The following is a 22,131-nucleotide window of genomic DNA, read 5'->3' on the forward strand; positions in this document are numbered from 1 at the left end:
AAAAGTGCTGGGAATACAGGTGTGAGCCACCACACCTGGCCTAAAAAACAGCTTTGAGATGAAACTTGCATGTCATACAATTCATTCATTTAAAGTGTACAGTTCAGTGGTTTTTAGTATATTGACAGAGTTGTGCAGCCATCACCACAATTTAGCTTTAGAGTATTTTCATCTCCCCCAAAACTAACCTGTACAATGAGCTGGTACTCCCCATTCCCTCTTCCCAATACTCCTCTTCCCAGAACCACTAATCTATTTTCTATCTCTATGGATTTACCTATTTGGGAGATTTCACATAAGGAAGTCATACAATGTGTGATATCTCATGACCACTCCTGACTTGGCATGCTATCATTGTCATTCCTTTGAACTGTACATATTTGCAAACTCCACATTATATTATTGCTTTATATAGTCAAGATTCATTTGGATATATACACCTTAGGAACACCTTTGATATTTTAGTTTTGGTTACACTGAACTTAAATTTATCTGTGAAAAAGACATCTTACAATATTGAGTCTTCCTGTTGAAGAGAACAATATATTTTTTCATTGCTTTAAGTTGTATGTTCTCCCAGTAGCACTTTAAAGTTTTCTTCATCTAGGTTCTCTGTAGTTTTTGTTGAATACATACCTAGATATTGTTGCTTTTTGTATATTTTTTTCTTTTGGATAGTTGAGCCTTCTCGTCTTTATTAGAGTAGAGATGAGTGGTTTTGTCAGTGCTTTCTTTATGTGACCTGTGTAATAGGTAATTTTCCCTTAAGTCTGATATACAATATAAATATGTACATAGATATATATGAAACAAGGAAAATTGATGACAAGAGCCAAATAATGTTTCTGACAAATAATTCACAGAAGTCCAGGATTTTATTTTGATTCAAATTTTAAAAAATGAGAGAAGAAAGAAAAAAAAAGATGTTTGCTTTTCAGCGTTTCCTGGGAGGTTTTCTCAATTTGTTACTTTCTTATCCATTACTTTACAGTTGCATAGCTCTGGTCCATTTGTGTCAGAGCCAAGTTCATCTTGTTTTGAAGCCTGTACACTTACACACTTTTCTTGTAACTGGGAATGATTTCTCCTCACATTCTGATTCTCCTTCGAATCTCAGTTTAAGTGTCAACTCCTCTCCAAACCTCCCTGAGTGAAGTGGGCCTTTTCCTTCATTTTCTTTCACTGTACTACTTCATGCCCTGAGCACTCATCACAACCTAATAACATCTATTAACTGCTTTGTCTGTTTCAGACATACAATGTAGATTCTCCAGTGCCTACCAGAGTACTTGGCACATACTGCCTTCAACACATAATTTTCAAAAAAATGAATTCAGATAAGGCAAATTTAATTTAAACTTCTAGTTAACTTATACTGAATGTATATGCCAGGCACAAGTCTTGGTGTATTTTACATATTACATTTGGCTGTCATCTAATTAGCTCAGAAGCTCGCAGACTCACAGTTCCAAAGTCCTCTCTAATCCTAGCAATTTTCTCCTCCCACCTGAGGGTCTTGTCCCGCCCCCCACATCTTCTTCACCCCTCACCCTTCTGGGAGCCCAGGCAGGGTTACCCGGTGGAGCCTTCCGGGACCGATGCGCATGCGCGGCCGATCTGCACATGCGCAATATTCGCGCTGCCGCCGCTGTCCCTGCCTGGTTGAGGTGGCAGCAAGGGGCGGGACGCGCAGCGCTATGGCCGAGGGCAGCGGGGAAGTGGTCGCAGTGTCTGCGACCGGGGCTGCCAACGGCCTCAACAATGGGGCAGGCGGGACCTCGGCGACGACCAACAACCCGCTGTCGCGCAAGCTGCATAAGATCCTGGAGACGCGGCTGGACAACGACAAGGTAACCGGGGCTGGTGGGGCCGGAGGCACAGGTTCCCGCGGGGCTGAGCCGGGCCGGGGGCGGCGTCTGTCAGGGACCCACCGCGGTCTTCCCTCGTCCCGGCCGCAGAGCGACCGCTAGTGACCCCAGCCCTGCGGGCTCCGCTGTTCTGCGGGCGCCGGGGGTAGGGGGGGTGAGAAAGGGGAGCCCCAGTAACCTCCGGAAAAGCGAAGGGGTTTCCTGTGTGTTCTCTCCACCTGAAAAGGTGCCTTCAAGACTCTCTGGATGGGATTGGTGAACTGCGGCGCCTCGAAAGGTGCCCTCCATACACCCCCGGAGGTGTTTGGCGGTGTGAGCCGGGAGACAGGAGGAGAGCACAGGACGGGATAGGAAATACATGCAGAAGAGCAGATTCCAAGATAAGGCAATGCGAATGGGGGTCAGGAGACCAAGAGAGCATTGGTAGGGATAAGGGAGCGTTTCCGCCGACAAGTGACAACAGCTACAATAATTTGCAGCGCGAAAGAACTACCTTTGCCCATGGCTGAAATGAACTTATATCTACTAGTTTTTTTTGTTGTTAGCCAAGCGCTATGATCTGTGAGCTCAGGCTGTATTTCTTTAGAAGATAGACCGCATGCTCTCGCAAGTACCTCCTGAAACTTAAGTTGGACTTTACAGTTGCTCACATACCCACCCAGCCATCTCTTCTGTGTCCGTGAGTCGCTAGGTAAATTGATCATGACAGTGTAACATAAAGAAGAACATATGTCAAAGTTAGAGAATTTTACAGGTGAATATGTAGGTAACTGAAAAATAGCTGTCAATAACAATTTGACTCCGGTATGTAACAAAATAACATTGCAATGTAATGAATAAGAAAGAAGGGCTCTGGGGGCTGCCACTTATTAGATAGAACCACTACATTTGTGCATTATGATTTGAATAAGTCCCTTCACTAATCTCAGCTTCCGTTTAGAAATTAGGAATACTGCTAGTAACTTTCTCATGGTGGTTATTCGAGGACTCAGTGAGAGACTCCAGGTAAAGTCCTTTGCAAAGAGCCTGGCACTTACTGTTTCTTAACAAATATTAATTTTATCATAAAATTTATGAAGTGTTTAATGTATCTCGTATTGATATTTATTATATCATTTAAGACTGCTACTTATTCTGATGTAGATAACATGGCCTTTTTTTTTTTTTTTTTTAAGACAGAGTTTCGCGCTTGTTGCCCAGGCTGGAGTGCAGTGGTGCAATCTCGGCTCACCCCAACCTCCGTCTCCCGGGTTCAAGTGATTCTTCTGCCTCAGCCTCCTGAGTAGCTGGGATTACAGGCATGCGCCACCACACCCGGCTAATTTTGCATTTTTAGATGGGGTTTCTCCTTGTTGGTCAGGCGGGTTTCGAACTCCAGACCTCAGGTGATCTGCCCGCCTCGGCCTCCCAAAGTGCTGGGGTTACAAGGCGTGAGCCAGAGCGCCTGGCCACATGACCTTCTTTTTACCATGAGGATAATAAAGCATGGAGAGAGTGCAGCTAGGTTGTCATACAACTAGTAACTGGTGGATCTGTAATTTACATTTGAGTCTGTGATTTCGTTCATTCAATATTACTGACTACTTCTTTGAACCAGACCTAAGGACATTTCAAGGCTATAGTCAAAAGAAACTGCTTCACTTTATGGGTTTTTTTTTTTTTTTTTCTTTTTTTTGGTATGGTAAGTATTTATAGTTGTAAACATATTTTTGCTTCCCCTTAAATATTAAGTTGGATTTATATAAATAGCTTTACTATTTTTGTCAATCCAGCCAATATTTCAAAATAACGTAACAGAAACATGAAAGGATAAGCCTACTAGAATATACAGTAGTAGAGGTGTAGACATGTATATCTGCAAAATTTAGGGTACTATGGGGTGTCCTGGGCTTGGTTCTCTGCTCTCTTCTCTTTTCATGTTCTCTTTGTGAGAAAAATCTTGTCCTTTCATAATTTTAAGTAGTAAAAAGCATGATTACTCTCAAATTTATGACTGTGTTTCTGACATGGACTGAGCTCCAGATTTGTAGAATCAGTTGTCTATACTATACTTCCAATTGGATACTGATTGACATCATAGAACTTAACATGGGCGGAACTCTTGATTTTTCCCTAAACTGGTTCCACTCTCACTAAAGAACATCACCATTTACCCCGTCAAGCAAGAAGCGTATGAGTAATTTTGGATTCTTGTCACTTTTTTTTTTACATCTCCTGTTAAATCCACAAACGTATCCTACTTTGAAAAAAAATTTTGGAGTATCTTTTTTTTTTTTTTTTTTTTTTGAGACCACGTCTCACTCTGTCACCCAGGCTAGAGTCCAGTGGAGAGAACACAGCTTTACTGCAGCCTCGATCTTGCGGGCTCAAGCGATCCTCCTGCCACGGCTTCCCAGGTAGCTGGGTCTACAGGCACATGCCACCATACCTGGCTAATTTTTTGATTTTTTGTAGAGATAGGGCCTCACTATGTTACCCAGGCTGGTCTTGAACTCCTGGCATCAAACTATCCTCCCAACTTGACCTCCCGAACTGCTGGGATTACAGATGTAAGCCACTGTGCCATGTTTTGGAATATCTCTTTTTCATTTGTACTACTGCCATCTTGGTTTAAGCCACTATCAAACCATACTTGGATTATTTTAGTTTTTTCTCTTACCTACCTCCTTTCTTGTACCCCTCTACCATTCATTTCCCTTACAAAGTTGAATAAACTTTTATAAATGTAAATTGTATTATATTACTCCCCTGCCTAAAATCGTAATAATTTCTCATAGCTTCAGTCATAGTGGCCTTCCTTCTACCACTTTAGGGTCTTTGTACTCACTGTGTGCTCTGTCTGTGGAAGGCTTTGTCTCCATGACTGGCTGCCTACCACTGAGGCCTCAGGTCAAAGTCACCTCAGAGAGGCCTTCCCCTTTAAGTTCTTCCAAGTTCTGCTTCCAGTTATTCAGTTTCTAGCCTGGAGGCTTCCAGTACTTATTCTTAAATAGATTGTTCCGGAGATAGTTAATGTGTACATTATACATGTGTAAACTAGGTATACGCAAGTAAATATGCATGTATATATTCCTTTTAAGTTTTTAACTGTTGGTATTATAACTGTTTCTACGCTTTGATGTTTCACTTACCATATCTCAAAGCTTATACTATGTAAGTGCATAAAGATTTTTTTTTGTAAATAGGTATATCATAATTTATTTAACCAATCCCTTTTAGATGGACATTTAGATTATTTCTAGTCTTTGCAATTCCAAACAATTCTGCAATGAACCTCTCCTCTTATATATATAACACTATACACAAGTAAGTATACCCTTATTATGTTCTGGAAATAAGCATGCTTCAGTAATTTGAAGGTCCTTCAATATTTTTTGGATTGTTTAATGAAAACAAATCATTTGAAAATGATTTCATTACATTTTGTCTTGAGATTAGGAAAACATTTAAAAATTAGTTCCAGTAACTATCTTCTGTTACCAATTGTATAGGAGATGTTAGAAGCTCTCAAGGCACTTTCAACCTTTTTTGTTGAAAATAGTCTGAGAACTCGAAGAAATTTACGTGGAGATATTGAACGTAAAAGTTTAGCCATCAATGAAGAATTTGTAAGCATTTTCAAGGAAGTGAAGGAGGTATGTAAACTCTTTTCATTTAGCATATGTTAAGAACTTACTGTTATGCCTGGCTCTGTGCTAAGTATTTTTTTGAATTAGATTGATATATTTGCTATTCGTATACTATGCCCAAATAGAAAACTTAGCTAATTTCTCTTGCCGCATTTGGGTCTTTATTTGTATTAATGTGATTTATGAATCTGTGACTTCCACAAATACTAATTTGTAAAGTTGTAACATTGTTCTAGAAGATTATCTTAGGAATTTTAGCTTTTTTAACAAAAACATTAACATTTCCCTGAATGGCTTTCCAATAGAAATATCCCCTCATTGAATAAACCTCTCCTGGATAACAACTTCTCTATTGGAGATTAATTAGAATTGAGTTACTTTTACTATATCCTAAAATATGAAAATTTCAGATTAATATCAGTAACTTCAATGTATTAATAATGATTCATCATACTTGAGAGTGTAGTCCACTCGCCATAGAGTGAAAATAAATTTTATGTTATTATATCTTATTTATTATGTAATATTTTATTAACTGTATTAATACATTGTAATATTAATATATTTCTCTGTGAGTTATGGAAGTGTTGCACATGGTTTCAATGAGTGTTCAATAAAAATAGATTGTTTTAACACCTTGGTAGGTTTTTATTGACTGAAGACTAATAATTTGGAAAGGATTTTTTTTAAATTACATTAGAGGTGGAATCTTGCTATGTTGCCCGGGCTGGAGTGCAGTGGCTGTTCCCAGGTGTGATCATAGTACACTATAGCATCGAACTCCTGGGCTCACTCAATTCTCGCACCTTAGTCTCCCAAGTAAGTGGGACTACAGGTATGTGCCACCGTGCCTGGCTCTTTTAAACATCATTTCCTACTAAAAGGAACAATCTTATCAGTATCAGAAAGCAAAGATGCTATCTGAGACGATTGAATAAATGTCAAAAGGACTTTGGAGCTAATATGAAGAGGATTCTTCTACTGGCCAAACATAGGACTATTTGAACATCAATAAGAATAACTGCAATTGAATAACACTAGGAACAAAGGGATATTCAGTTTTATAAAGCATTTGCCATTTTCCTGTGGTCATATTCTCTAAAAGGAATGGACTATTTTCTTTACAGTTTTTCTAACACTAGATGTTATTCTTTTTAATCATTTCCAGTTTTAAATATGGGATCTCTTGTCATGCCTTGACAACAAAAAAAAATTTATGTAACTAAAATAAGGATTTAGCTAAGAGAAGAGAACCTTCTTCTTACTGTATATATGATGTGTGATGTTACTTTTCTCCTTTTCAGGAACTTGAAAGCATAAGTGAAGATGTTCAAGCAATGAGCAACTGTTGTCAGGATATGACAAGTCGCCTACAGGTGTTGTATAATGGCTAGATTTTGGCATAGTTCCCGCTATAAAGTAAACTTTCAAAAATTATTAGGTCTACAAAATGTATAGATATCTAATCCATAATGCCCTGTAGGAAATTTGGGTATAAATATAATCCTTATTTTAAAAAATTTTAGATATCTTTGTGTTTCTTTGGATAATGATTTATTACTATTGTTCAATTGACTTTAGAGCATTTATATTTTGGTCTAGCCAGTACAGAGCTAACTATGTAGAATTGTGATAAACCTTTCAATTCCATAATATTCTAGAAATCTAGGAGGAATGATTTAGTACGAAGCCTTAGGATTAATTTCACACTAAAGCTGTGCCTGCTAAAGACCCAGCTTAATTCTGATTTATGCATAGCCTTAAAACAATTCTGGGAAAATATGTATAATTTTAGGTCTTTTAATGAAAGCAGTTGTAAACTTAAAATTTGGCAGCAGAATCAGCATTTTGACTTAATTACCCTCAGTCATCTAATTTTGGAGTAGTACATAGAACAGTTTCCTCCTAAGGGCCAATCATGATTACGTCTACTACCTTCACATTTTAAGAGCAAGCTTCTATCTCTAAGTGTCTCCTGGAACTATTGACGTCAACAGTGATTCTAGGAAGAATCATTAATGCATATTCTCTAGATTAATCACAGGCTACTTGCATCATCAGTTTGCAGGACTAGTTAATTTCTTGTTTCTCTAAAATTTTATCTTTTCTGGTCTTGTCTAAATTTTGATATTCTTACTAACCTATCAGATATTATTGACATGTTTATTGTCTCTTAGTCCAATATTTAGGTATTTGTTAATTTGACAATATTTAAATAATTATATAGTATATACTAATTATTAATGGCCATTTCACATTTTTGGCATATATTTACTTTATTCCTCAGTGGTTGATTTTGTTTGACCCTTCTTTTTCTTTAACTTTTTTATTTCCTTTTCTTATCTTTTAGTCTCCATAATGTAATGCCTTTCCTCAAATTACACTTTATAATGTTTTCTATATTGTACCTTTGTGTTTTTTAAATAATATTATGCTCTGTAATATTAGACTACTCGGTTTCCAATTTTTAGTGGTAGTATCTCTTATTTTTTAATTTGTACCCTTATATTTTTATACTTTTCATCATAGAGAGTTTTAAATATAAAAAGATCATAGTATTTTTATTCTTCGTGCTATTTTTCAAATAGTTTATAAATATTTTAAATTACAACTGAAGTGTCTCCTTCTGTTTTGTCTTTTGTATTTTTTTTTTGAGACAGAGTCTCACTCTATCCTCAGTGGTGCGATCTTGGCTCACAGCAACCTCCACCTTCTGGGTTCAAGCAATTCTGTCTCAGCCTCCCAAGTAGCTGGGATTGCAGGTGCCTGACACCACACCGGGCTAATTTTTGTATTTTTAATAGAGGCAGGATTTCGTCATGTTGTCCAGGCTGGTCTCAAACTCCTGACCTCAAGTGATCTGCCTGCCTTGGCCTCCCAAAGTGCTGGGATTACAGACATGAGCCACCATGCCCGGCCAGTCCTTTATATTTTCTTTGCACCCATCTTACGTCCTATTTTTTCTTCTACAGTGACATGGGCCTATTTTCTTTCTTTATTCAGGTCAACTTTATTGCGGAATAATTTATGAATGGTAATAAACTGCACCCATTCAAAGTGTTCATATTGATAGGGTTGACAGTTTTATACACCTGTGAAACAACAACCATAATCAAGATACAGAACATTTTTATCACCTATAAAAGATTCCCTCATAGCTTTTTGATTGAATATTTAAAAATATTTGATACTGCCTATTGTTTACATTCGTTTTTGATCCACATATCATTTCTAATAGTAGGAGGTCCATGATTTTGAAGGTTTTGTTTATTCCTTCAAATTATGCTTAAAGGTAATTTATTTGGATATAGCACTATTGGAATTCTAATAGTATATGTTCATAATATCAACTCTAATGTTCTTAAGTTATTCATTCATAAAGAAAAGTATTTCTTAGAGTATCCTCCCTGTTTTTCTTGTAGAATGTTGTTATAATGATTCATTTAATTATTTAATATTTTCTGAAATGCTTTGACTATGGTACCTTTAGAAATTATTAGAAAACATTTAAAAATGTAATCGGTAGTTTCATATATGTTATTGTTTATTCCTTTGTGGTTTTCCTTGGATAAATTACATTTAGATGCATATGTTTATTATTAATTCAACAATAATCATCTTTAACATTTAAGATAAATGGAAAGTGAGATTAATAATATTCATTAATATTATTAAATATTACTTTGGAATTCTTACCATAGTTTATAAATGAAAAAAATCAGGACATATGCAAAAAATATTTGCAAATTCTTATTATATAACATTGTGCTAAAGTATCATATTTCATTGATTAATAAATGGTGTTAATTATAAGGTACACCCTCAATAATGACTGAACTAAAAAGCTAGTAAATGTTTTTTGATACTGATTTTGTGAAGCATTCTTTTTTTTCAGAAATATTAAAATGTAAATATATCTTTGACTTGAGGGGATACTATATTTTAAAAATTGCGTAAGGCCAGACTGTACAAGGGTGGAAATGGAACTTTAAAGTTTAAGAAGTATAAGCATTTGAAGAAGTTATTGGCAGTCTAATAATTCTAAAAGAGTACCTTGGGAGCTATCATATTGAGCTCCATTCCTTAAAAGTCAGTGAAATGGCCGGGCATGGTGGCTCACACCCATAATCTCAGCATTTTGGGAGGCTGAGGCAGAAGGATCCTTTGTGACCAGTCTGGGCAACATAGCAAGACCCCATCTCTACCAAAAACTTTTAATAAGTTAGCCAGGCATGGTGGCACATGCCTATAGTGATAGCTATTCTGGAGGCTTAGGTGGGAGGATTGCTTGGGCCCAGAGGTCAAGACTACAGTGACTCAAGATTGCACCACCATACTCCAGGCTGGGTGACAGAATGAGACCCTGTGTCTTTAAAAACAAATAATAATAATAAAGATAAGTGATATGCAGAATTACCTAGGTTCAAATCTATTTTCTTAAAAAATCTATTTCCTGGGAACATACACTCAAAATAGCTTCATTTGAGGTGGCAGTCAGGCTCTGTTATTGACAGGGTACTTAGAAAGCAATAAGAGAATTTCCCTCACAGCCTGAAAACTGAGTTTGTAGAGGATTAGGCCTCTAAAAACCCAGAACTGGAGGTGTCTAGGTCTAAGGCAGCTCTAGAAAGAAACCTTAGCAACAGGCCAGGCGCAGTGGCTCACGCCTGTAATCCTAGCACTTTGGGAGGCCGAGGCAGGCGGATCACGAGGTCAGGAGATTGAGACTATCCAGGTTAACACGGTGAAACCCCTTCTCTACTGAAAATACAAAAAATTAGCCGGGAGTGGTGGCGGGCGCCTGTAGTCCCAGCTACTCAGGAGGCTGAGGCAGGAGAATGGCGTGAACCCGGGAGGCAGAGCTTGCAGTGAGCTGAGATTGCACCACTGCACTCCATCCAGCCTGGGCGACAGAGCGAGACTCTGTCTCAAAAAAAAAGAAAGAAAGAAACCTTAGCAACAGAGGCTTGACTCTTTATTGTGGTGTTCTAACATGAAAATGACCCAGTGTCTTCAGGTGTTTGCGCTGGTATTTTCTCTTTAACAGACTGACTCACCTTCTATTTTATGTGTTTTTCTCTACTTTACTAATGACGTAATTTATGCATCTTTCTGGCTCATTTAATTTTTCTTCAAGGCATGGACTCTATTTCTGTACATGCCTCATGACTACTTGCTTCTCTTCTTGTTGTTTATTGCCTTAGTTTTGTAATATTCCCCAGTTCAGATCTTTGAGAGAGAATCTTGTTGTCTTTTTTTAAAGCCACTTCGTGAATGTGTTCTAATCTTTGGATAAAATGCTTTCTTAATTGACTTTTCACTCTTGATCCTTTCAACTCTGGCTTAGGGAAGAGAGAATTGCTTAGAATGAAAGTTGGTTAGGAATAGCCTTGTGTCCTTTAGATGGGGCTAGCTCTGATCCTCACCAAAAACTTATATGGCAGGTAGTTTGTATATTACAACTTTCAAATTTTTACCTCCATCTTACACTTTTCTGTTGAGCTCCACACTTCCTTTTCAGTGACTTAGTTAACAACCCCATGTAGAGGTTGCATGGTATCTCAGTTCAACATGTCCATACCATACCATTCTTAACTTGTTCTTCCAGTGCTTCTGTTGCACTAAAAAGCATCATGAACTATTAAGTTCTTTAGTCAGCATCTGGATACCTTTTTCTTTCTTGTAAGCCTTAGCATTGTGTGTATATTAAGAACTCTTGAGTGTGTTCCTCCAGTGGATGAGCCTTGAAACATCTACGTATTTCCTTTTGTTGTGCTTTTCTTTTGAGTTCCATAGAGTGATCTCATTTGTTTTAAGTCTAAATTTCAGTAAGTGGTAGTTTTGTTTTCTGAAATAAAATAAAATTGGAATGTACTTATATTAGATATGTTTATAATTTTAGGCAGCAAAGGAACAGACTCAAGATTTAATAGTCAAAACCACTAAGCTTCAATCTGAAAGGTAAGTTTTTCTTCATACAGCCACCTTTTCAATAATTTGGAGATTGGAGTCAAAGAAAATTAGATATAACTCCAAATCAAAATTAAAGCAGAATAATAACATGGTTCATAAGGTCCTAAGCTATTATATTATCCAGTAGTAACTTTAGCGTAAAGACAGTAGTTTAGGAGCATTAAACTTGATATTGGGTTGAGAGATTATTCCTTCTTTGGAAGAGAGGTGATGATGTATTGTTATTGTTTGCTGCGGAGTTCAGAAATGATTGCTTTTTAAAATGTAAATTTTTTCAGATTTTTAATAGTTTTACTACTATTTTTTTCACAATCATTGTCTTTTATTTTTAAGCTATGATATATCCTCTCTGGTATAATTAAGAGTTAATTGTATAAATTCTCCTTGTAGTTTATACAATAGGTATACTGTTGGTTGATTGAATGAATGAGTGAGTGAATAAAGGTGAGTACAATATGGATTTGTATAATGTGTTGTGTTCAGTATTGCTAAAACTCGTAGCAATTATGCTAAAACTCATTAACAATGCATCTCTCATGTGTGGAGTAGTGTAGAGGGGGAGAAGCATTATATTATGATGCAGTCAGTATACTTGTCTCCTGCTCAGTAGTTGGGTACATCACTTAAACCTTTTAGTATTCTAGGTATTTCATCAGTAATATGGAGATACTACTACTTTAACTGCTCATTTTGCGGTAGGTCAGTATACTGTAGTATAGACCACAGGTCATCAAACTATGGCCACATGCCAAATCCAGCTCACTGCCTGCTTTTGTAAATGTACCTTTATTGGAACACAGCTATGGTTGTGTTTACATACTGTCTATGGCTGCTTTCACCCTACTGCAACAGAGTTGTATGGTTACAACAGAGACTATATGTGGCCTACAAAGCCTAAAATATGTACTATCAAGATTTTTATGGAAAAAGTCTGTGACTCCTGATCTATCTAGTGTTTTTTGTTGTTCAGGTCAAGATCAGTGGGTTGTAAATTATGATTTATCAGTCATTACTACTATTTAAGTCAATCATAGCTAGCCTTAAAAAATAAATTAGAATAAAATAAAATAGAAAATAGTTTGGGTAGCTGGGCATGGTGGTGCACACCTGAAGTCCCAGCTATTCTGGAGGTTAAGGTGGGAAGACCATTTGAGCCTAGGAGTTCAAGGTTGCAGTGAGCTATGATAATGCCACTGCACTCCAGCCTGGGTGACAGAGGGAGACCCTGTCTCTAAAAAATAAATAAGTAAAAATAGTTTGGGTGAATATTATTTTGTGAAGCCTTTCTTTCAGTTTTGGTAATGGTTTTAAATGGTTTAATATTATGGGTCATAGTCAAGGGTTTGAAAAACACTGCCCTAGACCAACAATGGCAAATACATGACCCCCAACTCCTTAGTTTTACATCCATTGATCTTGACATTCTTTCATATTGAGCCCTTAATCCTTCTTAATACAATTCTCTTCAGGCTAAAATTGATGAATGGGAAATTATAAAGAGTGCAGAGGTGTAAAGTTACTTGTGTAAAAGGATATCATGGGCTACTGAGGACTCAGAGATCCACTGGAATGATCCATTGGAGTTAAAATGGTAACCAATGTAACTTACTTTTCTGTCTTATAAAAACATGGAGAAAATGTGACAAAATTAGCAAAATAAAATATATGTACCAATATCATCTAAAAAATACTATCTTTAATAGCACAAAACAAAGCAAACATTTTCTTTACCCGTATAGGAAGTACGTTACCGGATATTGGAATATGTACCTTATCTTAGAACTGTGGCTTTCAAACCATAGTTCATTGAACCTTAGGGTTTCTTTGCAAGATGTAGAAGGATAATGCAGTTTTGGAGGTCAGATTCTCTCACCCTAATTTTAGTTAGAGCAATTTCACTTTTATTTATTTAATGTATTAGGATTTCATATAAGATTTTGTTTGAAAAAAGGGTTTGACAGCAGGAAAATATAAAAATATTGCCCGATTTTAAGACTAGTTGAAAGGAAAAATACCAAATAAAATAGTCTCTTGATTTTATTCCTTATGCCAGGGAAAAATCTTAAAAAAAAAACTAAGTATCAAAACTTTATAAAAGTTTAATCATAATTTCATGCATTTAATTCCCTTTTTGTTTACTAACTACCTTCCCTTTCACTAAAATCCACCTTTACCCATTTTGTGATTTCTACAAGCCAAAATGAGAGCAAGTTGATGTTGTCCTCAGATTTATTGAATTGCAAATTGCCTGAATAGAAATTAATTTTAGGAAATCTGGCCTTAAATTCTCTTTTATCTTGTTTATGTCATTCTGTATTTTATAGCTGGATAAATGGTCGTACCCCCACATTGGTGGTTAATTACTTGATGTTGATCTCTAAGTCAGCTTTTTTTCCTGAAAAGTCTGTAAACTTTTCAGAGCACCTTCAATCCAATCCTTTTATGTTTAACATTTAATCAAAGACTTTAGAGTATATATAGACAACTTAGAAATTGTGAATGACACAAAGTATGGAATGTTAAGTGTGAAATATCAACAGATTTAAGCTTTTAAGAAAAAACGGGGCTGGGCAAGTGGGTGAATAGGATGGTAAAGGGTCTCAAAAAATGACGTAGAGTTGAAAAAACCAGAATTGTTTATTTAGAAGTATAGGACTAAGAGGGACATGGTGGTGTCTTCAAATATTTGATGGTATTTGATGATCTTTCTGTTTAAAAAAGGGCTAAATTTTATTATGTATTGCTGCTGAGTTTGGAATTGAGTTTTAAAGGAGAAATTTACAGGTAGCAAATTTTGATTTATGATAAGCAAGAATTTTCTATCCCTTACAATTTGAACAATTAGTTCTTCAAAGCTTTTTTTTTTTTAAATCACTGGAAATATTTAGTCTGATGTTAGGTGTCATTGGAGCCATCTTTTATTTCAGTTTTTCTTTCTGGTCTTTTACGTTACAATTCATGTATCCCACACCTTATCACAGTAAACATAAGAACCACCAAGGAGCTTGATAAAATGGCAAGTTTTGGCCTCCATCCTCAGAGATCTGACTGAAAAAAGTAAACAACTGTGTCTTTTGGTTAATGACTCAGTAAATCTTGATTCGGGCTCAGGATTCGGCCCCAGGTATTTTTATGTGGTGGTCCAGAGACTATAATTTGAAAGACCTGGGCTTAGACAAAATATTATTCATATTTTTAATTTTTTGTGGAATGTCCCTCTCCCTTACCTTAATTCTCTCATCTCCTAACTGGTAAACTTTGAAAAAACATTTAAACTTTTTAAATGTTAAACTTTATATTTTGAGATAATTATAGATTCACATGCAGTTGTAAGAAATAGTACAGAGATCCAAGGTAGCCTTTACCTTGTTTCTGCCAAAGGTAACATTTTACAGAACTATAGTATGGTACCACAACTAGGATAATGACCTTGGTACTATCTACCTGTCTTATTCAGATTTTACAGTGTTACTTGTTGGTGTATTTATTTTTATACATTTTATCATTTGTAGATTCCTGAATGTACCACCATAGTCACGATATAGTACAGTTCCGTCACCACAAATATTCTCCTGTTGGTGGTAGACAGTGATGAGAAAAGTTGCAGACTAAGCCCATGTGAGAGATGGTTGACTCTGCAAAGCAGTCAGCTCTGTGAGGAAAGGCAATGTTAAATTTCTTTATCAGAATTAAGCCTGTGCCTTCACCATAAAATTAGATTGCATTTTATAACAGTTCTTTTGAAAGAAAAGTGTCCTAGAAAAACACATGCCCTGTTAGAGACCTTGACATTAATTTTTCTCTAACTTAGTGCTGAACACAAAAACAAACGTTACTTTAATTAAAAATTGTGACTAAAACTAACAGGATAACACATCAGTAATCCTGTATGCAAAGCCTATTTAAACATTTCCTGTTCTCAGTTAAATCTTTTTGTTTTCATTTTTAGTGTAATATGTATTACAGTTGTTTGCAATTAATTATTGATTTGATTGTCTCTTTATCTCCTAAACTGTGAGCTCCTTGAGAACAATGACAATTTCTTATTCTCCTTTTTGTATTTGCAGTGCCTGGTATTTCACAGATTCAATAAATAATTTTTGAGTAAATGAATATGGGAAGCAACTATAATGTTAGGAAAGGAACATAGAGTGAAAACTGAAAAATAAGCCTTGTATTGGAGCTTGTAATATGGGACTCTAAATAATGTATACAGGAGACAATATTAGAACATTGTGCTTCTGTTCATGTATTCTCAAAACTAAGCAAGGTTTATGTTTATTATTTTAGTCAGCCTATGGAAGTGTTTTGACCTGATAATGCTTTTGGGAAATGAAAATTCATGACATTCTAGTATCCCAAGAGCTATAGATATGATGTGCCAAGTGAACATTTGTGTGAATATATTTTAGGAAAGTTGCAAGGCAGAAATTATGATAACAGGTCTCTGGGGGCTGACACGGAGTTGGTTTTTCATTTTAAAATATCTTTTTAACAAGAAACTTCGTTAAACAAGCAGTTAGCTTTAGAAATAGAAATACTATGGGATTATTTGAATAATATGATACTCTTATTCAGACAAATGTATAAATGATATGAATGTTTTTCCAACTGAGTGAGAAGTCAGTCAGTCATCAGGACAGCTGAGATGCTCTAATAGATAAAGCTCAATGTAGAATTTTCTTCACAGGACTGCAGGTTAGCATTTCCCTTTAATATTTCATTGGTAGCCAGACGATGGACTTCATTGATGATCAGGAAAGGCTATGTGTACATGAACATACCTTTGTATTTTTTAAATACTACTGAAATCACTATTATATTTTTATTATCTCTTGTAAAGGCCCACCAGCCAGATTTCTCTCTGGACTCAGAAAAATAATTTCTGGAGAATGTTTGTGTGTGTGTATTTTTTTAAGTTCAGTATGTTAAAATGGAAAGAATATAGGATTTAAGACAAAAGTCTGAATTTTAATCGAAACCTTGGGTAAAAGATTATTAGATTTTTGATTTTATACAGTTATTTCTTAACCTCCCTTAACCTAAGTTTCTATGTCTGAAAGAAGGAAGGGAAAAGTATCTATGTCATGGGGTTTTTGAGATAACTAAATGATTTACGTAAGTTGCTGAACACACTGCATGACATACATTAAAGAATGTTGCCCCTCTCCACTCCTCCCTTTTATTGGACAAAGAAATCCATGTCACGCATCTTATTTCTATTTTTGCTCTGGCAACTAGGAAGCTTAGAGCTATTTTGTGCTTAATTGCAATAGCTTTCCTCAGATGTATTATTTACTGTCTCAGTCTTTCCCTTTATTTCTTACTATTTTAGTTTTTAACAGTTTTATTTTAATTGCATTGTAAACTACTTTAACTCAGGTTTTGAAATTGGTGGCATAAAAATATAAAACTTTTTCTTGCATAAATGGTTTTATATTATATGTAAAAATATACTGCAGAAGCATATATGACACATTTTCTTTCATTACTTAATAAAAGGTTAGGGGAAAGCAGGGGAGCATCACATCTCTTCTTCTTTCTTCCTATCTCATTTGTACATAGCAGCAACTATCGAAAAGAAAATATTGCCAGTGACATGCAGGGGCCTGACTCAGATAAACTGTAACAACTTTATTTCAGTCACACATATTGGACTGGAAATGAAAATTTGGGGCTAAGGCACAGTATGACTTATCTGTTTCTCGTGATTATGATGATCATACTCTAAGGGAAATAGTGTGAGGAAAAATTTGGAAATAATCTTTGGTTTACGTATTTTAAAAATTAGGTTTGGAGATGGTATGGATTTTTTTTAATGAAAATTTTGTCTGATCAAATTTTCCCCACCAATAAAAATGAACTTTTTCTCCCTAACATTTTTTCCCCACCAATACAAAAGAGGTTTTGTTTTTTTCCTTCCTTTTTTTTTGTGGTCACACCTCATTTAAAGGGGCTATTGCTTTTTTATTTCCTGATTTAACTGCGTTTATCAACCAGGTAGACTTTTTCTGCATTCTCATTCGTTCTACCTGGAATTCCATTTCCCAAAATTCATTTGTTGGAAACTCATTTGTCCCTTAAGGTTCCCTGTTGTTTATGCCCATCATATATTTCAAAATATTTTACAAAACTTAAGAATTACAGGCTATCGTGTGTGTCACACATGCATGTACATGTTCCTTGAGAATGTATATATGTAAGTACATATATATGTTTCAAAGAAAGTCTTGCTTTCTTTAACAAATACTTCAGCTTATAGGAAATTGTATTCCACCTTTGTGCTTTACAGTTTTATTATCTATTTTCCATGTTCAGCCAGGAACTTTTACTCAGTCACCAGAAAAAAAAATTAATTAGTTCCTTCTTTGTACTCCCACAACACATTATTCTTCTAGCACTTATTTTCTGCCCTATAATTTCTGAACAATTGCTGGACATTATGGTCTTTGACTATTTTAACTGGATAGCAAAGGCAGTGTATTAATGCTCTTTGTACCCACTCCTTTCTACACAGAAAACTTATCAACTGAATATATCTACACGGTTACTTTAACATTTTAAATAGTTATTGCTGACATTGCCTGTTAATATTTGACACTCTTACTTTATAAGAGTAATAGCAATTGTGCATATACTTAACTAAATGTTATTAAGGAGTGGGAAGTATCAAGCTGAAAGAATGTATTAGATGCCTTTTAAGCTGTATTTTGTACAGTTATAATCATGTAATTGTAATTCAAAAGGTAGAGCCTTTGTATTGTAAAAACATCTTTGTTGAGATATAATTCACATATCATAAAATTAAAGTAGGTAGTTTATTGGTTTTTAGTATATTCAAAGCATTGTGCAACCATCATTATGATCTGAGTTACAACATTTTCACCATCCCAGAAAGAAAACTCATGACCATTAGTAGTCATCCAGCCTTAGTGGACCATTAATCTACTTTCTGCCTCTCTAGATTTGCCTATTCTGAATCTTTCATGCAAATAAGATCACACAATATGTGGCCCTTTTGGCTAGCTTTTTCCACATAGCATAAATACTTTTAAGATTCATCCATGTTACTTTAACTTTTTTGTGGCTGAATAGTATTCCATTGTACAGCTATACCACATTTTGTTCACCTGCTCACTAGTTGATAGACATTTGGGTTGTTTCCACTATTTGGCTGTTGCAAATAATGCTGGCTGTAAATATTTGTTTACAAGTTTTTGTGTGGGCATATGTGTTTTATTCCTCCTAGGTATATATTTAGAGGTAGAATTGCTGAATCATGTATGGTAACTCTTTGTTTAACTGTTTGAGGAACTACCACACTCTTTCTAAAGAAGCTGCACAGTTTTGCATTTCCAAAAGCAACATATGAGGATTCCAATTTCTGCATATCTTTATTTTTAATCTGTCATTTTGATGATAGCCATGCTACTGGGTGTGAAGTACTGCTCATTGTGGTTTAGATTTGCTTTTTCCTAATGACTAATGATGTCAAGCATCTTTTTATTGCTTATTGGTATTTGCATATTTTCTTTGGAGAAATGTCTATTTACGTCCTTTACCCATTTTTTGTTTAGGTTACTTGTGTTTTTATTTATTGGTTGTAAAAGTTCTTTATATATTCTGGATATAGGTTTTTTAGCAGATACATTATTTTCTCCCATTCTGTGAGTTATCTTCACTTTTGTGATATCATTTATAGCACAAACATTTTAAATTTTGATGTAACTCAGTTTTATCTTTTTTGTCATTTGTGCTTTATTTTTCAATATAATTTTGTATTGAAGTTATTTTATCTATTTGTTTTAAAATACTAAGATAAAAATTTAGAAATTTATCAGGTTTTAAAATCATGGCGTGATCCTGGCAATGCTGACGAGTGAACAACCTCATTACAGGATTTTCTCTCTATTGAGTTTTAACCAGTCTTTCAAAAATGTTTAACTTTCAGTTTGATACTTTATAGAAACTTAAAGTGGAAAGTTTCTTCTTTTTTTCTATTTTAGGACCAAGAAAAATATTGTAGAAATACTCTTCCTTAAGGATTGTAATTGATAACCAGATTCTTGAAGATCCTGTCAAACAGGTTATTTCACTTATCTTTCCATCATATGAATTAGGTAAAAGGAATCTCTTAAGTGTAAAAAACTGCCTTTTCGTTCTTAAATTTTTTTGACATAACGTTAATATAAATCTATTGTATAAAATTTAAGGAAAATTAAAATCAGATATAACTCTACCACTCAGACAAAACCGCAATTAATGTTTTGGCATATTTCCTTCCAGAGTGAGTAGGTGTGTGTGTTGTTAATATTTTACTTTTTTCAGTTAATATTTTATGTCCATTTTCCTATGATTTTTTATTTCAAGAGGATCATTTTTGGAAGTGTCCTGAAATACAATGCCTAAAGTTTTCTCGAAAAAGGTTATAACAATTTCTACTTCCATTGTGTGTCTATTTTATTACATCCTTATGAGCATTAGGTATCATCATTAAAAACTTTGCCAATATAGATGAAAAATATTATCACACCACTTTATTTTTATTTTTATTTTTTATTTTTTATTATACTTTAAGTTCTAGGGTACGTGTGCACAACGTGCAGGTTTGTTACATATGTATACATGTGCCATGTTGGTGTGCTGCACCCATTAACTTGTCATTTACATTGGGTATATCTCCTAATGCTATCCCTCCCCCCCACCCCACGACAGGTCCCGGTATCATTTTAATTTAATTTTTCATTTAATTTAATCATTTTAATTTACATATCATTGAATAGTGATGAATCGACATGTTTCTCATTTTGTTTTGCCATTTATATTTCTTTACTTTTTTTTGTTTTGGTTTATATCTTATGTCCCTTTAAAACATTATTTTGAAATTATTTGGTGTAGGTGAACCTAGAGGTAGAATTAAGATATGACACAGATAAGTTTTCAAGAAAAAGAAAAGTACCACAAAATTCATAAATCATGTTCTGGGATGATTTGAAGGAACATGAAGATTAAGTAGTCTGTTTATTTTAAATACTTAGGCGATGTATGACTGGACATACTGAAAATTGATGTACGTGTTCCCAACCTTGTCTATGGTTTTGCTTTGTGTGGTTTCCATTACTTATGGTCAACTGCAGTCTGAAAGTAATAAATGGAAAATTTCAGAAATAAGTAATTTATAAGCTTTAAATTGTGTACCATTTTGAGCAGCATGAGGAAATCTCAAGTGGTTGGCTCCCACTTTGGTGGAACTTGAATCATCCCTTTTTCTAGTGTGTGATGCTATATACGCCACCACTCAGTAGTCACTTAGTAGCTCTCTCAGTTATCAGATTGAAAAACAGTATGTGTAGGGTTTGGTGCCATCAGCAGTTTCAGGCATCCACTGGAGGGTCTTGGACTGTATCCCCCGAGGATAAGGGGGGACTATTGTGGCTCTTAAAAATAAGTGGGGATTCCTATACATACTTTCTTGCAAATTTTATATCTGTAAAATGCCTTATGGATCATTTTATGTTAGTACATATAGATCTACCTCAGTTTTGTCTATTATGTATTTTTCTGTAGTATGTATTTCACATATTATTATTTAACTTATACAATATACAGTGATTGTATAAACATAATCTTAAATACTCTGGAAGTTATAATTTATATGTATTATGTTAATATTTATCTCATATACTTTTTACTTAGACATTAAAAGCCCTCCAAAAGTTCCATATGTTGATGTAAAGTAAGGACAAGGTCTGTGTCATAAGTGCCTTTTGTCACACTGTTCTCTGGCATAGGCCTTATACATTGTAAGTCTCCAATAATGTTATTTGAATGAGTGAATATTCCCAAACCGAATCACTGGACCGTTTAACAATAACTTCCTGTCAGAATGGCTGTGAAAATTTACCTGGAAAGAATACATGTGGTAAAACTAGAGTAATATGATAATAAAAAATGTATTAGAATTTATTCTGTCACTACTTTTAAAGTTGCCATCTTGATATATCAAACTCTTGTTTTAGTATTGTGCCCGTTATACAAATATTTTTGCACCATATCTTTTGTAGCTATATTAAGAGCCTATGTTTCAGTCTTTATCTCGTGATTGATTTTTAGATCCAGTCAGCCACATTATTTGGAATGAATTGTAATGATTAAGGGGTATGATCAAAGTGGGTAACACTTGTTTTGATTACAACAAAATGAAACTATAAACTAAAGAGACAGATTTTTCTTTGTGCCTAATAAATTGATTCTAAAGATAGATCCAAAAAAGCTCCCAAAAACGTTTTATTTCACATGGTTAATTTGCATAGTCTCTAGGAATTTGATGAAATTTTATAATTACTTTAAATTCTTTATGATAATGACTGGAACTTTTAAAAGTATAAAACAAAACCTGTTAAGGTAACTCTTTAAGCTTTTTAAAATTCATTTTTAATTTATAATTGACATAATGATTATATATATTTATGGGGTACAATGTAATGTTTCAAGGTAATTACCATATCTATCACTTTAAACATTTATCATTTCTTTGTGGTGAAAATATTCAAACTCTTCGCTATCTTGAAATACCACTGCATTGTTACTTACTGTAGTCACCCTAGTTTGTAATAAAACAGTAGAACTTACTTTTCCTTACTGTAACTTTGTACTTGTTG

At 34.8% G+C, this 22,131-nt stretch overlaps 1 protein-coding gene across 4 annotated transcripts in view; it reads left to right on the top strand.

Moving 5' to 3' along the window:
* Nucleotides 1-1,596: 1,596 nt before the first annotated feature.
* Nucleotides 1,597-22,131, top strand: part of COG6 (component of oligomeric golgi complex 6) — a 114,152-nt gene continuing 93,617 nt past the window's right edge. For 3 of the 4 annotated variants that reach the window (XM_009191817.4, XM_021929558.2, XM_021929559.2), the window contains exons 1-4: nucleotides 1,603-1,850; nucleotides 5,360-5,503; nucleotides 6,802-6,873; nucleotides 11,400-11,458. In XM_009191817.4, coding sequence (XP_009190081.1) covers nucleotides 1,605-1,850; nucleotides 5,360-5,503; nucleotides 6,802-6,873; nucleotides 11,400-11,458 — 521 coding nt within the window. In that variant the 5' untranslated portion in view covers nucleotides 1,603-1,604. Of the gene's footprint in view, nucleotides 1,851-5,359; nucleotides 5,504-6,801; nucleotides 6,874-11,399; nucleotides 11,459-22,131 lie in introns of all 4 variants that reach the window. The other variant, XM_003913797.4, reaches the window with a different exon arrangement.

The sequence above is a fragment of the Papio anubis genome, chromosome 15 (assembly GCF_008728515.1).
Source record: "Papio anubis isolate 15944 chromosome 15, Panubis1.0, whole genome shotgun sequence".
Taxonomy (NCBI): Eukaryota; Metazoa; Chordata; class Mammalia; order Primates; family Cercopithecidae; genus Papio; species Papio anubis.